Consider the following 17,177-nt stretch of genomic DNA (forward strand, 5'->3'; position numbering starts at 1 on the left):
AGCCGCTCCTCATAAGACTTGTTCTCCAGACCCCTCACCAGCCTCGTTGCCCTTCTCTGGACACGCTCCAGCACCTCCATGTCCTTCTTGTAGTGAGGGGCCCAAAACTGAACACAGTATTCGAGGTGCGGCCTCACTAGTGCCGAGTACAGGGGCACGATCACTTCCCTACCCCTGCTGGCCACACTATTTCTGATACAGGCCAGGATGTCATTGGCCTTCTTGGCCGCCTGGGCACACTGCCGGCTCATGTTCAGCCGGCTGTCGACCAGCACCCCCAGGTCCTTTTCCGACAGACAAGACATCGATGGATAACTCCTTTGTCTGATAGATTATGGGCTATATGAATAGCTAGGCTTCATTTTCACATGACAATATAATATTCTAATTGTAAAAATTACCTGTAATCCCCAAAAGACTTCTCCTTTTAAATGCTTCTGAGGGCCAAACCTTGTGAGCCTTTTCTGGTCTCACGTTTCTCACTGCTTCCACCTACTGGTCTGTACTGGGGTCGTGCAAAACTCATTTGCTGGCCAAGCAGTTTCTGGTCATCTTCCAGATATGAGTGGCCATTGGATTACTCCAGCTCCTCCACTTCCTTGCTACAGCTCCAGCAGTCTTTGGAAACGCAGCTCAAAGCCAGTTTCAGAGGTGAGAATAAACATTAAAGATAACAAGACACTAACGAAATATTTTGAGTACAGCCAAAGGAGATGAGGGAAGAGCAAAGGAAGAGACGAACCAAGAGCCTGGAGAAACTTTATTCTGCAGGTGAAAACCAGTTTTGCTCCAGAGTCAAGAGACCCAGAAAAAGTACTTGGAGCAAGAAATCTGTTGAGAAGCGTACATCTGTTCATCAGGTGGAAGATAGTCAAGGCAGGTCCAGAATATTTAGCTGAGCTAATATCCCTATCCTTCCCTCAGCACACTTACAGTCATGTAGAAGAGTCCAAGTATTTTAAGATTGTGTCTTAGTCTTGGTTAGGTTTTGCCTTGTAGACTGTTTTGTTATAACCGATGTTATGGTATTCTGAAGAGAGGTTCCACATTCATGACATTTATATTCCAGAATGCATTGCCGCTTTCTCCAAAACATCAAACACTGAGTCACATCATCTCTCCTGCCCAAACTATGCATGTTTCTAAAATGACAGAGAAACAGATTTAGTAACCTACTCCTACTCCTTGCCAGTGTGTGTACTACAAATGCTTGCTGATCTAACACCAGCTCCTGTCAGAAGCCATGGCTGGATGATCCAAGCTGAGATTGGGTCCTTTGTACTAGGTTAAAGAATTTACAAATGTAAATTTTTCAGGCCAGAATCTGCTTCTTAAGCACACTGCAAAGCATGTCTTTGAATTGCATTTTGTTCAGTTTTCTCCATTTGCCTTCATATCTTGGTCCCCATTAATGCTTTCAAACCAAACCCCCCCTTCCTCCTCCTCTGCCTCCAATTTTCTCTGTGTGCAGGGTAGGATTTTATTTTATCCTTCTGTCAACCTGCATCAAAGTTGTGTAAATCAAGCAGCCCGTGTGCTTAACTGCCTCTGTCCTTACAGAGTGCCTTTTTTTTGCTTGCTTCCTCAATAAAGAGTTTCTTTATCCAATACAGCCATAAAATTTTTTTGAACTCTTTGTAAATGGTTTTGCATACCCCTCCCTCCAACAATTACAGATTTTCTTTCTCCCGCCATCATAATACCACAGAAGCTTGGGAAGCTTTTTGCTCCCCAGGGTTTTCTGTTCCCTGCATATAGATAATAAGTTCTTGTGTTTACTCATCACACCTACTCACTACTTTTCCCTTCTTCCCTACCACACACAGCTCTGGTTGTGTTTATTCCTTCATTTATAAATAGAGAAGAATCTGGTATGACACGCAGAGCAGTTGGCTTGCTGCACTTGCACAACACTGTCTGTATTTGCTTTCCTTTTGCCTTTCAACCACTGAAGCATACTTTGAAACCTGTATTACAGACTTCTCATGATGAATGATAGTTTCTTCATCAGAAGTCTAGTAGTTCTTTTAAACTTTTGGGGAAACTGAGTTTTGTTTCTGAGTTCTAAATGGTCTTATTTTTCTACATTGAACCTGGTGTAACCTGGTGTTTGATGACTGAGTTCTTCGTGGTCTCCCCTGTTTGCTTCTTTGAATGGATGAATACGTCCCTACCCAAATGGATTTGGGTTAGTTCACTGATACGTTACAGGTCTGCTTCTGTCATTTTAAGAAATCTTCAGAGATGATCCAGGATACATTGCAGAACCACCTGGCTTTTAAGTATACTGCATTACTTAAGTTTCTTTAGCACTCCCAGCCCAGATCTCTCTCTGCCTTTTATCAATGGGAATTTGCACAGAGGGCTGGATTGTGTGTGTATGCAGATCTTTGTACTGTTCTTTCTTTATCTATTTCACCATTGGCAGCTTCTTTTTGGCTTTATTATCTAGATTTTTGGACAAAACCTGGGCATTTTAGTGCAGGTGTTGTGCTTTGACCAAGACCTGTTTTGTCACATCTCTCCAAATCCAGTGTCTGTGGAGAAAAAACAAGAAGTTGAATCTTACATTCCCTCAGTGATCATAAATCCCTGTGACAGGGTCTCTATCTCTTTCCTAATAAGAAAAGGCTAATTATCCCTAATACTATACTTAGTACTAGAGACAACATCCATCTCAATTGTATTGGTCCAGCCAAATTGGATGATGGTATGCTGGGGGGCTGGCTGAAGTATTACAGAAATACGCATGCAAGATATTCAGGGTAAATACAGAAAAGTACTAAAATCCTTCTTAGGCTAACTATTTGAAAGCAGTAAGAGCCACCACTTCACAATAGGCATGTAAAGCCAATTACTAATCTAAGCTGTGTGAACGAAGGGTTCAACTGTTTGTTGGGGACTTTCGTATCTGACTAAGTAGGATTGCACCACAGAGGCTGCAGAGCTCGTTCAGAGTTTCTACTTACAGTGAAAATAATATACAAGACCTCAAGTTCGGGCTAACTTCAGGCAGTTTGAGGATTGACAGTAAGATGGAGTGGAAAGACCTACAGCTCTCTACTTAGTGAAGCAAAGTAGACAGAAAAGAGCCAGGCATAGGTTGGAGGTGAAAGAAACATGGGTTCACAGTTCATAGGTTGGAAGCTGCGAGTACCACAGAGAGGTGCTTCGGGGAGGTAAGCTGGTGAAGAAACTGGCATAGTTTTTATGAGCATGTGGTTGGCATAGTCAAGAAGAGCCACACATGCAACCACAAAACCACCCTCAGAGGAACTGAAGGAGCTGGGGTCTGATCTAGAGGCACCTCCAATTTTAGTTCCAAAGAATTTAGATCAACTCTGACCTCCCCGTATGTCACAGGCTCAGAAATTTCACTTTGCATCATTTCTGAGCCAAGACACGTGTATTTGGCAAGAGTACACTATTGCATATTCTTCTGTTCTGCTCTTGATTTGAATAAAGGGAACTGGAAAATCCACTTCTTGTGGTAGTTTGTTCCATTATTTAATTACTTGTGCTGTTAAAAATACGAGATTTATTTCCCATTTGAATTTGTCTAGTTTCAGCTGTCAGTCACAGGATTTTCCTATGACTTCCTATACCATATTAAAATGTCTTCTATTCCCCCATGTTTTCTTTCCAAAGAGTTTTCATAGATTGTAATAAGCTTACTACTGAGTCTACTTAAGATGCTAAACAAATTGTATTATCTCCCATTGTAAAGCATTTTCTCCAAATGTCTGCACCCACGTCAGTTCATCATCCTTTTTTAAAAATGAATTCTAGAATTGCATATTCCAGTTTTGTCTTCACGCACAGCCCTGTGCAAAAGTAAAATTACATCCCTGCTACTGTTTACTATCCCTGTGTGTGCACCTGCCACAACATCCTAGCCGGAGCTCATACTGGTTTGTCTCATATGGCCACTGAATTCTTTTAAGTGTCTCTACTTTGCAGGCTAATCTGGTTCTGCAATTACACAGCCTTTATGTCTAGATTTAGGATTATGTGCCTGGTTATATGAAACTCACTCAGTTTGGGCCCCAGTTACCACCAAATTACACTGACTGCCGCTATTTACCTATGTCATTTTGCCAGCAGCAGTGTTGCAGTGATTGATAAAACTTCAGACTGCTCCTTGTGGATTTCTGTGAGAAGCAGCTCTATTTGTTGATGATTTTACATTGCCAGTTCATTCTTAGAGCACTGTCAGTCAGTTTTAAATTAAGATAGTGATATTGATATGGTATAGTGCTGCTTTGTCTTATCATAAAGTCTTATGGTACCATGTCAATCGCTTTAGAAACATTTAAGTTTATTACACCTTTGCAGTTACCTTTATTTACCAACTTGTAGACCTCAAAGCATGAAATCAAGCTTGTGAGCAAGATAGTTTTCTATAAAACCATGCTGATTGGTGTCAATTGTCCTCTTCTTCTTCGGTATTTTTTTACATGTGTTTCTGTAATTGTTTGGGACTAATATCAGGTATGTCATCTTAAAATTGTTCAGCCTGCCAATGCCTCATAATAGTAGCATTGATAACCTTAATAACCTTCCAGTCATCTAGGACTTCCCTGCATTCTAGGGTGCAATAAATTTAGCATTATTTTATCAAGGAAACTGGTCTTCAGCTCTTGAGTCAAAGAGTATCCAGGTGGCAGATCAGATGCCTATACACCAAGTACTCTGAGATCTGTGCAAAGGCAGAACATGGCAAATTTCAAGTGCCTTTTAAGCAACTTGTCTACAGCACCAAAATTTTCAGACAGTGTCCTGAAGTTCTATACACCTCTGAATCAAGGACAATTTGTTTATCCATATTTGGATGAATAGCTGTATAGCAATCTTTCAGAGGAATTTTTCCTCTACAGTTCATTACTACCTGCAGGGTATAGATCTCTGATCAACTAGGATAAATCCTCTGCCTATCCTGAACTCCAGTCTAGCCAGTCTGTCTCCCCAAGGAGAAATTTTTGAAGATACAACACTACTTGGTAATTGTAAGGAGAGAAAAAAAAAATTCAATATAAATCACACATTTTCTTTCTTTGGGCTCCTAGGCCTGCTAGCTTCACCAGTGTTGCACTTAGTTATCCAAGCATGAGGCCTCTACTGCACAGAGCAGGATCTCAGTGCTATCTATTAACTACAGTCTCCAGAATAAAAGAGTTGTGTCTCTTATGCTGACTTGGGGATTTAATTCTTGAGGAGGAAGGAGACAATGTCCTAATAGTGGTACCGTTTGTTCCTTCTTTTCATTTTGCCACAATCACTAGCAAGTTTCTCCTGTCCGAGCTGTGGCACACAGTGTCAGGATTGCTGAATTGTTGACCAGAGGAACACCTGCAAGGTCAGACTCTGCATGCTAGAAATTCTGGCAGGATTGTAACCATTGGAGCTTCCCCCCCCTCATCGTGCCACACTCCAGAGCACAGACAAGGTCGTGTTCTGCAGTATTATAAAAAAGGGGATAGTGGCAAGAGGAGGCACTTCGTTTCCTGCCTAGAAAGCAAAGTGCTTTGGCTCTTGTTTATTCATATAACACCTGCCTAGCAGCTGTAGAATTTGTGGGGAGAAACGTGCAAATGGTTCCATAAACAGCGTATGCATTATTTCTTCAGAAGTTGGCCAAGCAATTAATGTTTTTCTTTTCCTTTTTTTTTTTTTTTTTTTTGTTTGGCTGCAAGAAGATAGCTAGCATCACTTGTGGTGTGTAGGAGCATGCAGACAAAGAGATTGTCATGTGTGTGATGCTGTTGGGCTAGATGTGTCACAAACACCTTTCTCTCCAGACTGTAGAGAAAACCTGGTCAACCCAAATCCCAACACATGAATAGTCTCAGTGAAGCCCTAGCCTGCACCAGTAACCAGATCTGAAAATAATTTATCCAGATACTTTCTCCTTTTAGGCTCAAGTCCTAATAAAAAAGGGAGTGTTTCCATCCGAACTTGGAGAAGGCTCCACTTGAGATAAGGAATTGCAATGAGAATTAGATATTGCCAAGAAAGACTGTACCTTTCTTGGCATAAGCTCAGGCTTTAGAGCCACAGCCTTTCCAGTAATGTCCTTTTGCCAGTCTCTCCTCTTCCTTCTTTAAAAATCTTGGTCTTCAGAATTTTGAAAGAACTTTGTACAGTCTGGATTATTCTTTGGTCCATGAACAACCTCACATTTCCACAGGGTAAGAGTGTATACTAGGAGGAGGTTAGCTGTAGTACCTGATGTGCTGTGACTTACTGTCCTAGGTACCTTGCTCATTTGCCTTTTCACTTTTCCTCCTGATTTTAGTGATGGGGTCTGCCAGCATTCTTCATGCATGTGTCCAATGGAAAATTCTCCTTTGTTTCCCAGTATTTCTTGTACGCAAAGGCTATAGTAAGGACCTTGAAGAGTTAATTTTGATTGAATTTGTTTTCTCTGCATATAAAGGGACATCATTCAAAACCTATTTGCTCCCCTGCCTTGACTCCCCTCAGCTTCCATTGAGTATAACTAGCAAAAATCAGAATTAACAAAAATCTGGGCCTAAAGCACCATGTGGAGAGAAACTTCATACAGGCTAATGGGCTGAATCATAGATTACTGAACTAGAGGTAGCTACGTTCAGTAGTTGGTAATGACAGACATCCTGAGCCAAACATTTTCCTTCATCACTGTGCCTTTTCTGTCCCTGCATGAATCTATTAAAAGAGTTGGTCTCTGCTGAGGAAGCACTGCCAAAGCAGCAGGGAAGCACAAATAACCTGTGAATCATTTCAGAATCATTTCTTTGGGGCTGGTTTTAGTGGCTGATATCCTTGTGTGCTGTAAGGTCGGGCATGTGAATGGAATAATGAAAGTGTAGGCAAGAGGTGCTCTGAGCTACTAACACATTCTTTCCAGTCTCCTCCTCTTCCATTGTGCTTTTTGCAGTACTGTGTTGGAGCTGACTAGCTGGGTGATTTGTGAATCACGGATCCATTGGCCCCTTTCTGCATGGAATGTTTATGGATTTAAACTTCATGCTTTAAATATAAAGAGCTCTTCTGCAGTCCAGCACACAAGCTGACTTGAGTTTCAACTCTGTAAAGGGGAAACGGAGAAGAGCATATGTAGGAGATGGAAATGTGGGGAGAAAGCAGCAGCTAGAAGAGTTTATAAGATGAAATCAACAGTCCCTAAAGATGAGTACGGTATTTTATTCCTACTTTCAGTAAGTCCCTATGACTAGCTACTAGTCACAGAGTTCCTATAACTCTTCAAACTCTTCCAGCTGCAAAATCCAGGGATGTTTGTTATCTTCCTGTGCACCTCATAGCACATGTTGTGTTGATTGACTAATGGATGTTCTACGCAGTGTTACCTATGAGGAGCCATACCAGCTCAGAGCAAAAGTCTACTGAGTCCATGTGCTGTCATCACTATCAGTCAACAGTAAATACCCAGGAAAGAAAGTATGCTTCCCCAGAATACTTTCTTAGCATCTAGCAGTTTGCCAAATGTGGTGTCGTTAGTAGCCCTGGAGGGATTTTACTTCTGTATGTGTCCAGTCCCTTCTTATTTTTTTTGGTCAGCGTAAACTGTTAACATCCATAGCATCCTCTGATAAGGAGATTCACAACTGAATAATGCAGCACGGAAAGAGCTACCTCCTTTGTTGATCAAGCCTGGTCCTTTAATGTTTCCAAATTTTGCTCTACAATTAAATTCTCTTTTTCTTTTCCCTTCCTCTTTGCAGGCAATTGACAAGTATTGTCGAGTCAGCGGTGGCTTTTCTGGTGTCAAGGATGTCTATTCCTCATCTCCTACATATGACGACGTACAGCAGAGCTTTTTCCTTGCTGAAACTTTGAAGTAAGTTCTCTTCGCTCTTGCATCTTTCTGTAAAAGCTAGCATCTAAATTCTAGAAGAATGCAGTGGCTCAACAAATAAACTATTGTCTTGTCAGGGTGGTTTATGGTTTGGGCTTTCTTTTTTTCCCAGCTTTAGGGTCCCAGATCAGCCCATTTTAGCAGCAGAAATACAAACGGAATTTCCCATACAAGAAGCTTATGCTGAGAGAGCTTTAGTTTTTAAGACTTCTATTTGATTTCTGGCATCAGAGCAGAGGAGAGGTTATCTCCTTTTAAGAAATTCCCTTTGCAAAAGACATTTTTTTTTTAGATACATTGACTTGACATGTCTTACGCAAGTAAGTGGCATGCTCTGATATTGTAGAACCTGTTTATCCTGTGTGTGTCACTGGAAGGGAGTAAATGCATGGGACAAAAGTCCTTCGTGCCCTTGCATGATTTTTCTGTATTTATCCCACAACTTATTTTTCTAGAATGCTAGTAAGTGTAAGCAAGAATATCAGGCATATTTTATAATCTCTTGCATACTTAAATATTTTCAATTCAGTCAAATCACCTGTAATCCACCCTGCAGCAGCTAATGTACTCTGCATATTTGGTTCAAGATAAAATGTTCAAAGTCATTGGTCTTCCACTATGTTTCTTTTTAATTAATAACAAAAAATGCTATACTAGAATGTGCCATAACCTCTAACTTATGGAGATGATACATACAATAAGAAAAACTAGTCTAAAGATGGGAACATGTTACAGGGATTTTATTAAGAGATCCATTTTTAAAACAGCTAGCGTGTCATGGCTACTCATCTCCTTCATCATTGACACAAACCAGCTATCAAGAGCACTCTTATCACACATGGTTGTGATTGCTCTGGGGTTTTGCCTATGAAGCAATGTCTTCTTATGTGTGACAATTTTCTTGATAGTCAAGTTACGTCACCAAATTTGGTAATATAGTTCTGGCATTGAAATCTACCAAGATTCCTCTACTGGTTACCTCCCCGAAATCTTGTGAATTGTCTACTTTTGGAAGCAAAATATCTGAGTTGGCTATATTCCCTATCCCTTTTTTTTTCCTCCTGCATAATAGTTTGGAGAATGTTTTAGTTGGTTAAATCCATAGACAGAAGCCATTGCTGGCAGTGTGATTGAGGCCAGAGCTGCTATTAGGAGACCTAGTTGTTGCCTCTGCTTACATATCCATGCCACTTTCTGCCAACGTGTGATGGAAGGGATGATACATATGTTGTTGCACAAACCTGTCAGTAGCGAAGACTCATTAAGGTGCCCTTTCTGTCTTTACAACCCAGTGATATGACGAAAAAACAGTTGTAACTATTTGGCAGTCTAGCATGGCATGCAGGCTTTGCAGAATAAACAGAGTTTCTTTACAGCAGCAGAGTTTACAGTATCAGCAATATCAAAATTTCAGGTTTTAACTGTAGCTGATGTATGTAAAGATTGATTTTGTGTATCGGAAGCTCAAAATGCAGCGGGGAGAAAGTGGGTCGTGAAAGTGGCAGTACGGGTGCCTACTTCAGGCACCACAACATGTTTCACTGGCAAGAAGGGGCTCCAAGTTCATCACGGGTAAGGGGAGAGTCTGGCTATTCTATCCTTCTGCTGGGTCCTTACCAAATTCCTCTGCATAGTCACAATACTTTGTTTCCCCATGTTACCATTATAAAAGAAAGTCAGCCACTGCTATCTCCTCTGTTGTCTTCATTATTTTTATTTCACTTACTCCTTCAAGTTCATTTTCTGGAGACTAAAAGCTATACTCCCAAAGAGAGAGGCAGCAGTTTCAAACAGGTCCAGTCAGAGAAGCAATACCTCCCTAGGAGCTGGTCTTATATGATTGATCTGCCTATAAAAGGCAAATCAGAGAATGAAACTTGCTCCTAAGGGACTTCTGCAGTGGCAAGGCTGACCTTTGAAGTATCGCCAGAATCCTGTCTGCATCTTAAATAATCACAAGGAGATCTGCAAATTCACTGATGCATCACTCAGTAACTGGATGTACTATAGTGCAAGCATTGCAAAAGAAGGCAGTTCTAGGAAGGAACTCAGAAATTTTTATTGGCTTTTGGTTTGGATCATTTCCCGCTTGTGGGACAAAACGTTTTATTGGAGAGCTGGATATTAGGTGTTTGACATTGATGCAATTGGCATAGCCAAACCAGAAACTGGTATTACGTTGAGATAAAATAGACAACGTAAGGTCAGGATAGCTCAAATGGCTATGAAAATAAAGACAGAAGGGTTGGGTGTGATGCCATGAGGAAAATGAAGATGTCCCTCAGAAGAGGGGCATAACATGTGTGTTACGGAATGCCTGCTGTGATCTTTTCTGCTATTGATGATAACTTCTGCATCTTCGTTCCCCTCAAATTCAACATTGACACCTCCCCCAAACACGCATTGTTGCTGCTCGGATACTTTGGCTCATCAAAGATACTCAGCAAATTACGAGAGTTTGGGCAGTCTGAGCTGCAAGAAGGTGGCTGTTTGAGTGGGAAGGAGCAAGACGTAGAAATAGGTTGCCTAAGTTATTCAAAGGAAAAGCATGAATCAAATGAAGAAGGTGAATTTGAGTAAGATGAAACATTGCTACTGTGGTGAAAAAGAGTTTGAAGAGCTACAGAGGGAGAAAGCAAGGTAGGAGTAAGGAGGAAAGGAAAGGCATGACGCTTTAAAGATGAATGAAAAATGTAGAGAAAGAGACTAGACATGTGGGACAAAACTGAATCATATAAGCAAGAAATTTTTATCTGTAAACAGTTAATTGGTGAGGAAGGGAAGAAAAAGTAGAGCTTCACTGACTGGGTTGTGCTGTGGATACAACTGGCAAATAAAGGCCAGGGGAGAATGATCAGGCAGTGACACACGACTGTAGACAGTAGACACTACCAGCATCTGATTGAGAGAGTGCGAAGTAACAGCAGCCTCAGCAGAGCGAAGGCAGAACAACATGTGTGCACATACTGGATGTGACAGAGCCCACTAATGGGAACGATGCCCCTTCCTTGTCACATGCTGCAAGACCTGTCATTTTCTGGATGGCAGGAAAGCAAGCTGTAGCAGGAGCTGAGAGCTCCTGTACACCCATGGTGTTACGCTTGCACTTGCACAGTCAGGTTTTCTGGTACAAGGGAAATGCCTTTGGAATTTTAGCAATTGCATTTGGAAGCCTTGACAAAGATCCCTACCACCATTACACATTAAGTGTGTATTAAGAAAAAAGAACCAAGAAATACTCTTCTTCTACAGATGTCCAGAAACCTTAATTTTGTTACATGCTTCATTTGCTCTGCATTGCTTTATAATGTCCAACATTTATGAATCCCCTCTGCACAATATATTGGCCCATTTCCTTCCACCAGAAGCTGAACCGGCTTCCAGCACGGTGATGACAAGTCAGGTATCTGGCAGGGCTTAGTGGCTTCTCTTCTGCTTCCTCAAAATCTTTTGGATTAAAGAGGATTAGTTATTTCCAAGTGGGTTTACTCCATTAAGAAGAATTTTTTGTCAACAACTTCTCTGCTCCCCTGTCCCCCAAATCTTGTGCTTGGTGTCTTGATGCTTGTTTTACATTGCAAGTCTTTGAAAGGAGTTTTGAAAAACAAAAGTTACTTGGAAAGATTAAAATGCTGTCTTTATAACAACTTAATACCCACCATTTTTCCTGTCTTGATATCTAGGTATTTGTATCTGCTTTTCTCCAATGATGACCTTCTACCATTAGACAACTGGGTTTTTAACACAGAAGCTCATCCTCTGCCTGTTTTACATTTAGCCAACACCACATTGTCAGGAAATCCTGCATATCGATAAAAACAGCTCTATGAAGAGGAGGAGAGACTGTTTTCAGCTCTGTTTTGTTTACATGGACCACTTGAGACTTTAAGCAGGAGAGGAGACAGACACTTGATAAAACTAGACCTCTGAGTCAAGCAAGTACCGGCGTGAGAAACAAAGCTCTTCAACATATAGATAAGTTAAAAATTCTGTTTTATACATGACCAAAACACGTTAGTGTGGTATTTGCAGGACAGAGACTTCATGCGCTTTGAACCCTAGCAAGACATGGAATCTACTGTTTAATATAAACGCAGCAGCATAAGGAAGAAGAGGCTTTCCCGTCCAGGGAGAGGAACTTGGTGCTGCTGCTCCTGGCTGTTGCAAGGAACAACACACCAGTCATCTCTTCAGATCGGGTGGGTTCCAAATACCTAGATTTTATTTTTCTTTTTTTGTGTTTGATGATGGCATGAACAAAGCAACAACAAAAAGCAACATCACTGCACCAGCAGCATCAGGATTTGAATTTTTTTCTGTACCTGTCTGAATTTTCTAAGGAGCATCTGTTTGACCAGACTGGCAGCCATTCTCAGGGCCTCTAAGCTATTAAAACTAAACTATAAACTATAAAAACTATTGCCTCCTCATTTTCCCTTTCCAAAATAATGCTGAAAGATCAGCGTTGTATGCTTACATCCAAAAAAACAATTAGTAAGCATTTGGTTTGTAGTTCATTGTCAGCAACGTGGGCTTAGTTCATTTGGCAAGCCTAAAGTCACAGAGTCTGGAGCATATCGCAGGGGTAGGAAGGAGACGAAGTTTCCCTTCCTCACAAGTCCTGTCACATGGAAAAAAACATTCTCTTATTAGTCGCTCTTTTAGCTAAACAAACAGAGACGACAACATGAGAAAAACAGTCTCTCATGATTTATATAACAGGATACAGTATATGGCACTTAAAAATGCTCCCCTTGAGCTAAGCAGCAGGAGTTTGTTGCTTTGTATTTTTCCACACAATCGGGATTTTTCCTAAAAGTTAAATTTCATTCTTTGGATACTATTCATGGAACCTTCTTTGCAGGTATGTGTATGACAGAAGCCCAAAACTGCCTTTGATTTAGTTTACAAAACTCCTTTTCTTCTCAGTGCTCCAGTGCAAAGCCAACATAATCTTCTTTGGAAACAACGTAACATCTCTTACATATGAGTGGAAAAAGAAACTGAAGAGTCTCTTCTTCCATTAGTTTATGAGAAATGAGATGCTGTTATCTGCATGGGTTTTTTTCCGAGTACTCCTAGGCTGGGCTGGACAATATCACTTAAATGGGGTCTGCTTCAGTCTTCACTTACTGGCTAAAAGAAATTTTGTCTTTTCAATTATATCTCAGTCTCTTTTTTTTACCATTGATCCAGAATCCTTACAGCTCAAATTATTCTTTTTATTCCCCTTTATAGCTCTCAAATCCTTTTGCCGTGGTGACTGGCCTCTTTGCTGAAAAAGAGCTGTGAGGTGCTCCTTTCCCTCCTAATTAGTGCGCAGGTTGAGTCTTTAAAAAGTCTTGATTGTGTTTTAGTACTAACGTGAGTGGAAGAACTCTTCAGTGAGCTACAGCAGTACAGCATCGGATCTAAAGGGAGTGAGTGCTATTTCTCCCCCTCAAAAAATGTTTATATATGAAGTTTTATATAGAAAAGCTTTTCTCTCTATCATATTATAATATATCTGACTGTACAGTATAGTAGAATTTCCCCCATAAAACTTTTCTTTGCTCGTCTTTGACACTAACTTAGACACAGAAATCATCACATGATCTAAGAAAAAATGCTATCAGATGCTTTTTTCCAGACAGTTACTTTAACTTAAGAGGAGGAAGACATCGATCTTGGAAAAAAAACTCCAATCCCAGTGGTTTTACCTTAATAGCAGTTACTTAGTTACTGTAATTTGCAGCAGTATCTTAAAAATAATTTGAGAACTGATAAAGTAATTGATATAGTAAATAATACTGATTCAAGTAATTGTTTATTTAAAATCAGAAGTAGCTTAATAAATGGATTCTTCTTACTGGTCCCACATTAATTTATTTTTCTAATTAGTATTCAGTGACTTAACTGAAGAGCTAGTCATTTTCCATTTTCCAAAGTTCAGATACGTTGTGTTTTCAAGTTGAGTTTTTCCCATCCCATAAGAACTGTTATTAGTTTAAAACTGCACTCGATGGATTGCCTTGTTCTCCTAAATCTCTCTGGGTACAAAGGAGAAAGAGGAAAAGCAGACTTTTCTATTTTAAAAAAAAAAAAGAAAAAAAGAAAAAGGCACTTTCACCCCATACACCCATCCCCATACACCTCCTGATAAATGCAGGTGTAGAATGGCTGCCAGTCTGTTCAGAGAAAGGTCAAGGACAGAATTCTGGAGTCCCAGAAACAGCAAACTTCTTATCATTGTTTGCTGCTCTTCCACCCCCCTCGTGTGAATTAAAGAGCGACGCTTCAAATTAATTCTTCTATGAATCCCAATGGGTTAACTCACTGCCACAAGAATGCTTGAATTGAGGACCTAAGCCATTTCATGTTATGGGATGGTATTTTTCTCAAAGCAGATGTACAGTACTGCTATTTCTTCTTTGTGTAGACAAGCAGCAGCTACCAAATAAAGGACACTTGTTTCTCGTTTTCCAGTTACCCCAACGGCTGTCAGTTTCTACTCTATCACTCTTTAAAATACAAACTATCCTTTCCCTCCAGAAGCTACTGATGTGCATAGTGTATAAAAAATAATGCATTTTATGGACTAGTTGCTGTGTCATTCATGAATCTCTCCAGCCTGAGATTTCCTAGAGCAAGCTGAGTTTGGAGGTAATGGGTTCTGAGCGAGATGGGTGCGTAATAACCAAGCACCACGGATATTGAAACTTCTGACTGAAGTGACGTGCCCTTGTTCTGAGTCCTTCACAGAGAAGTAGGTTCTGATCTGCAGAATGGCGTTATGTGCAACCCAAAGTTCAGACTGTTTTCCCTCTGGGTACATAAGGTACGGTAGAATATTGCCATTTTCATTCTGTTGCTGCTGTCTTACATACTTTCATGAAGATAGAGTGTAAATTTAAGCACAAAAAGACTTTTTAGTCCTAGTTGTTTCCGAGTCTTGCACTGTATTCTCTAACAAAATGATCCTCGTTTTCTTCAGGTAGCTGTCCCATTTTAGCCATTTCTACAATACCCTCTCCTCTTACAGGATGAAATAAAAACCAGAAAATCATGTACGTTTTTGGCACACTGGATTTGGGCAAGAGCCTGGAAATCCCAGAATTGTCTATTTCCTGTTTGCATGCAGTCAAAACAAGGATCTTCAGTTCTTTTCCTAATCCAAGCCTCAAGCTTGCCTGTTGGTCAGGATCTGCTAGCAGTACATTTTTTTCGAACACTTACAGCCTGACTTTTCAAAGAAGCCAAATGTCTGCAGCTTCCACTGACCACCCTGGAGCTATGTGTGTCCTGCAGTCAAGAAGTCAACTTCTTAGCTTTGTCCTCTAAATAAAAACAAAACCCTTGAATGATATTCTGTGAAATTTTGCTGCACAGTATGGTCCTTAAAACTGAATGCTTAAGAAAAGTATGGAAAATAGTAGGTACGCTGGAGTAAAAGTAAAAACAGGTAGTTACCTGTGCCAGTCACACCTTTGAGGCTCCTTTAGCTCCCTGCTCCAAATCTGTGGATCACTGTCTTCTACCTCCCAATCACTGACATATTCCCACCCAGTATTTTACAAGATTTGAATGTTGAGTATCCCGGTTCTGAAAAGTAAAAATAATTGCACACTCCCTGTAATACCATCCTTTAAGGTTAAAGGTCTACCCTGTGCTGACTTACAGCTAAGCAAAGCCCTATCAGGCTGTCTTTTATGATCCCCTCTTCTATCCCTCAGGAAATGATATTACAAACCTTTATAATGTGACTGTCCCTAGTTTGAATGGAGAAGTGGTTAATAGCATTAAGTCTGAAAAGATCAACAATGTAACCTGGCATCCACAGAAAATGGTGAGGCAGTTTACATCTCAGGGCTGTAGTAGCAGGCTTTTAGCAAATCAAGCCTGTTAGGTACATTAATAAGTCTAGTCCGTGTTTTCAAGGGGACAAATAAGAAACAGGCTTCTTGTTACCAGAGAAAAATGAAAGCAAGCTCTTGATCCACACTGTAGTTCGGAGATCTGTTCACCCTGATAAGACATCACTTTTTCGCTCCTTGAATTTTGAGAAACGGTCTTCTGACTCAAGAGTTTGAGTTGCCATACAGAGAGGAAACCCAAGCTCTTTTGCAAGTTACGTGCGTACAACTGTAGCAGAGATGATAAGCACTAGCTGCTTCGGCTGTCAGCGCCTTCTAACAAACTGCTCTGTAATTGCCCGGAAAAGTTGGGAACCACCGAAGTCGAAGGAGACAGCCTGACTTGTTACGGTGAATTGTTGCCTTTAATCCTAATCGCTTGGTGGAAGTTGGATTTGCATTCTGCCTTTATTCTTGCTTTGTCTAAAACTGACAGATTATTTTTCCTCCAAAGTAATAAAAGGGCAAAAGTCTATCTTCTGATGTGGAAACCTGCCTCTGACCTGGAATCCTGCATATGTACTTTTTACAGATTAAAAATAATATTGTATATAAAAAAAATTGAATAAAGAATGTCTTTAAGTGAAAAAGGTGCGTTTTGTGTCCTCTGCCCCCAATAGCAACCTCCTGTAGCATTGGACCGTGAAGCTGATCCTATTTCACAGGCTTGGTGGTGCTGCAGCTTTCCTTTCCCCTGCAGCTCTACTAGGGGCTTTGTCAACTTAAACATGTATCAAGACCCCCCATTGCAAAATTAAACCCCTGTACCCCTTGCTTACCTTTAACAGGTTGCTGTAATTTTTCTCAAGATGTAGCTAAATGTACAACAGTTTGAGATTGTTTCTGTGTGCCAGTGTGAAAGCCACCAAATCTCACAAATTTTTGAGATTTCTACCCTTTTTGTTAAATTTGTGTGAAAGTGGCTAAAAAGTTCAAAGATTCTTCGTGATGAGGGTAAAGGGGCCAGGCAGACAAGCAGTGCTACTAAAAAAACTTAATTTTCTTAAGACACCAGGTTAAAACCCCAGCTTTTCTTGATACTAAATAGCCAGTGAATTGGGCAATTAAGTCTGTCCACCCATTCCTCTGCCCTCTGTGAAAAGGAAGAAGTTTGTAATTGTTTAAATGTTGTTCACAGGGAAATTGGTATGAGGAAATTGCTTCGAGTGAGCCTGTTTTCCCCCTGCACCTTTAAATTCACTCGAACTGCTGCTATAGCTCTCTGCTTTGCAGTACAGCAAGTGAATAACCAGATTTGCTTTCTGATTCACATTAGCTGTAGATAATCCTTACTGTCTGACATCACCCATATTGCTCGTATGCGGTACCTTGTTTTCATGGCGTGCCGTGACTGCCATCCTGTGCGTCCTGTTTCAGTGCTTTATATCCAATGCCCAACCTTCCCAGGGTGCTTCTGCCTCAGGATG

At 40.6% G+C, this 17,177-nt stretch overlaps 1 protein-coding gene across 2 annotated transcripts in view; it reads left to right on the forward strand.

Annotated features, from left to right (window-relative positions):
- Nucleotides 1-16,334, forward strand: part of MAN1A2 (mannosidase, alpha, class 1A, member 2) — a 161,802-nt gene extending 145,468 nt beyond the window's left edge. The window contains exons 12-14 of one of the 2 annotated variants that reach the window (XR_663845.1): nt 7,725-7,840; nt 11,542-12,057; nt 14,880-16,334. Coding sequence is in view for 1 of the 2 variants with exons in the window: in XM_009329140.1 (XP_009327415.1) it covers nt 7,725-7,840; nt 11,542-11,674 (249 nt within the window). In the remaining variant the exon portion in view is untranslated. Of the gene's footprint in view, nt 1-7,724; nt 7,841-11,541; nt 13,924-14,879 lie in introns of those variants that run through there. The other variant, XM_009329140.1, reaches the window with a different exon arrangement.
- Nucleotides 16,335-17,177: the final 843 nt, after the last annotated feature.

This window comes from Pygoscelis adeliae, unplaced genomic scaffold (assembly GCF_000699105.1).
Source record: "Pygoscelis adeliae isolate BGI_AS28 unplaced genomic scaffold, ASM69910v1 Scaffold120, whole genome shotgun sequence".
Classification (NCBI taxonomy): Eukaryota; Metazoa; Chordata; class Aves; order Sphenisciformes; family Spheniscidae; genus Pygoscelis; species Pygoscelis adeliae.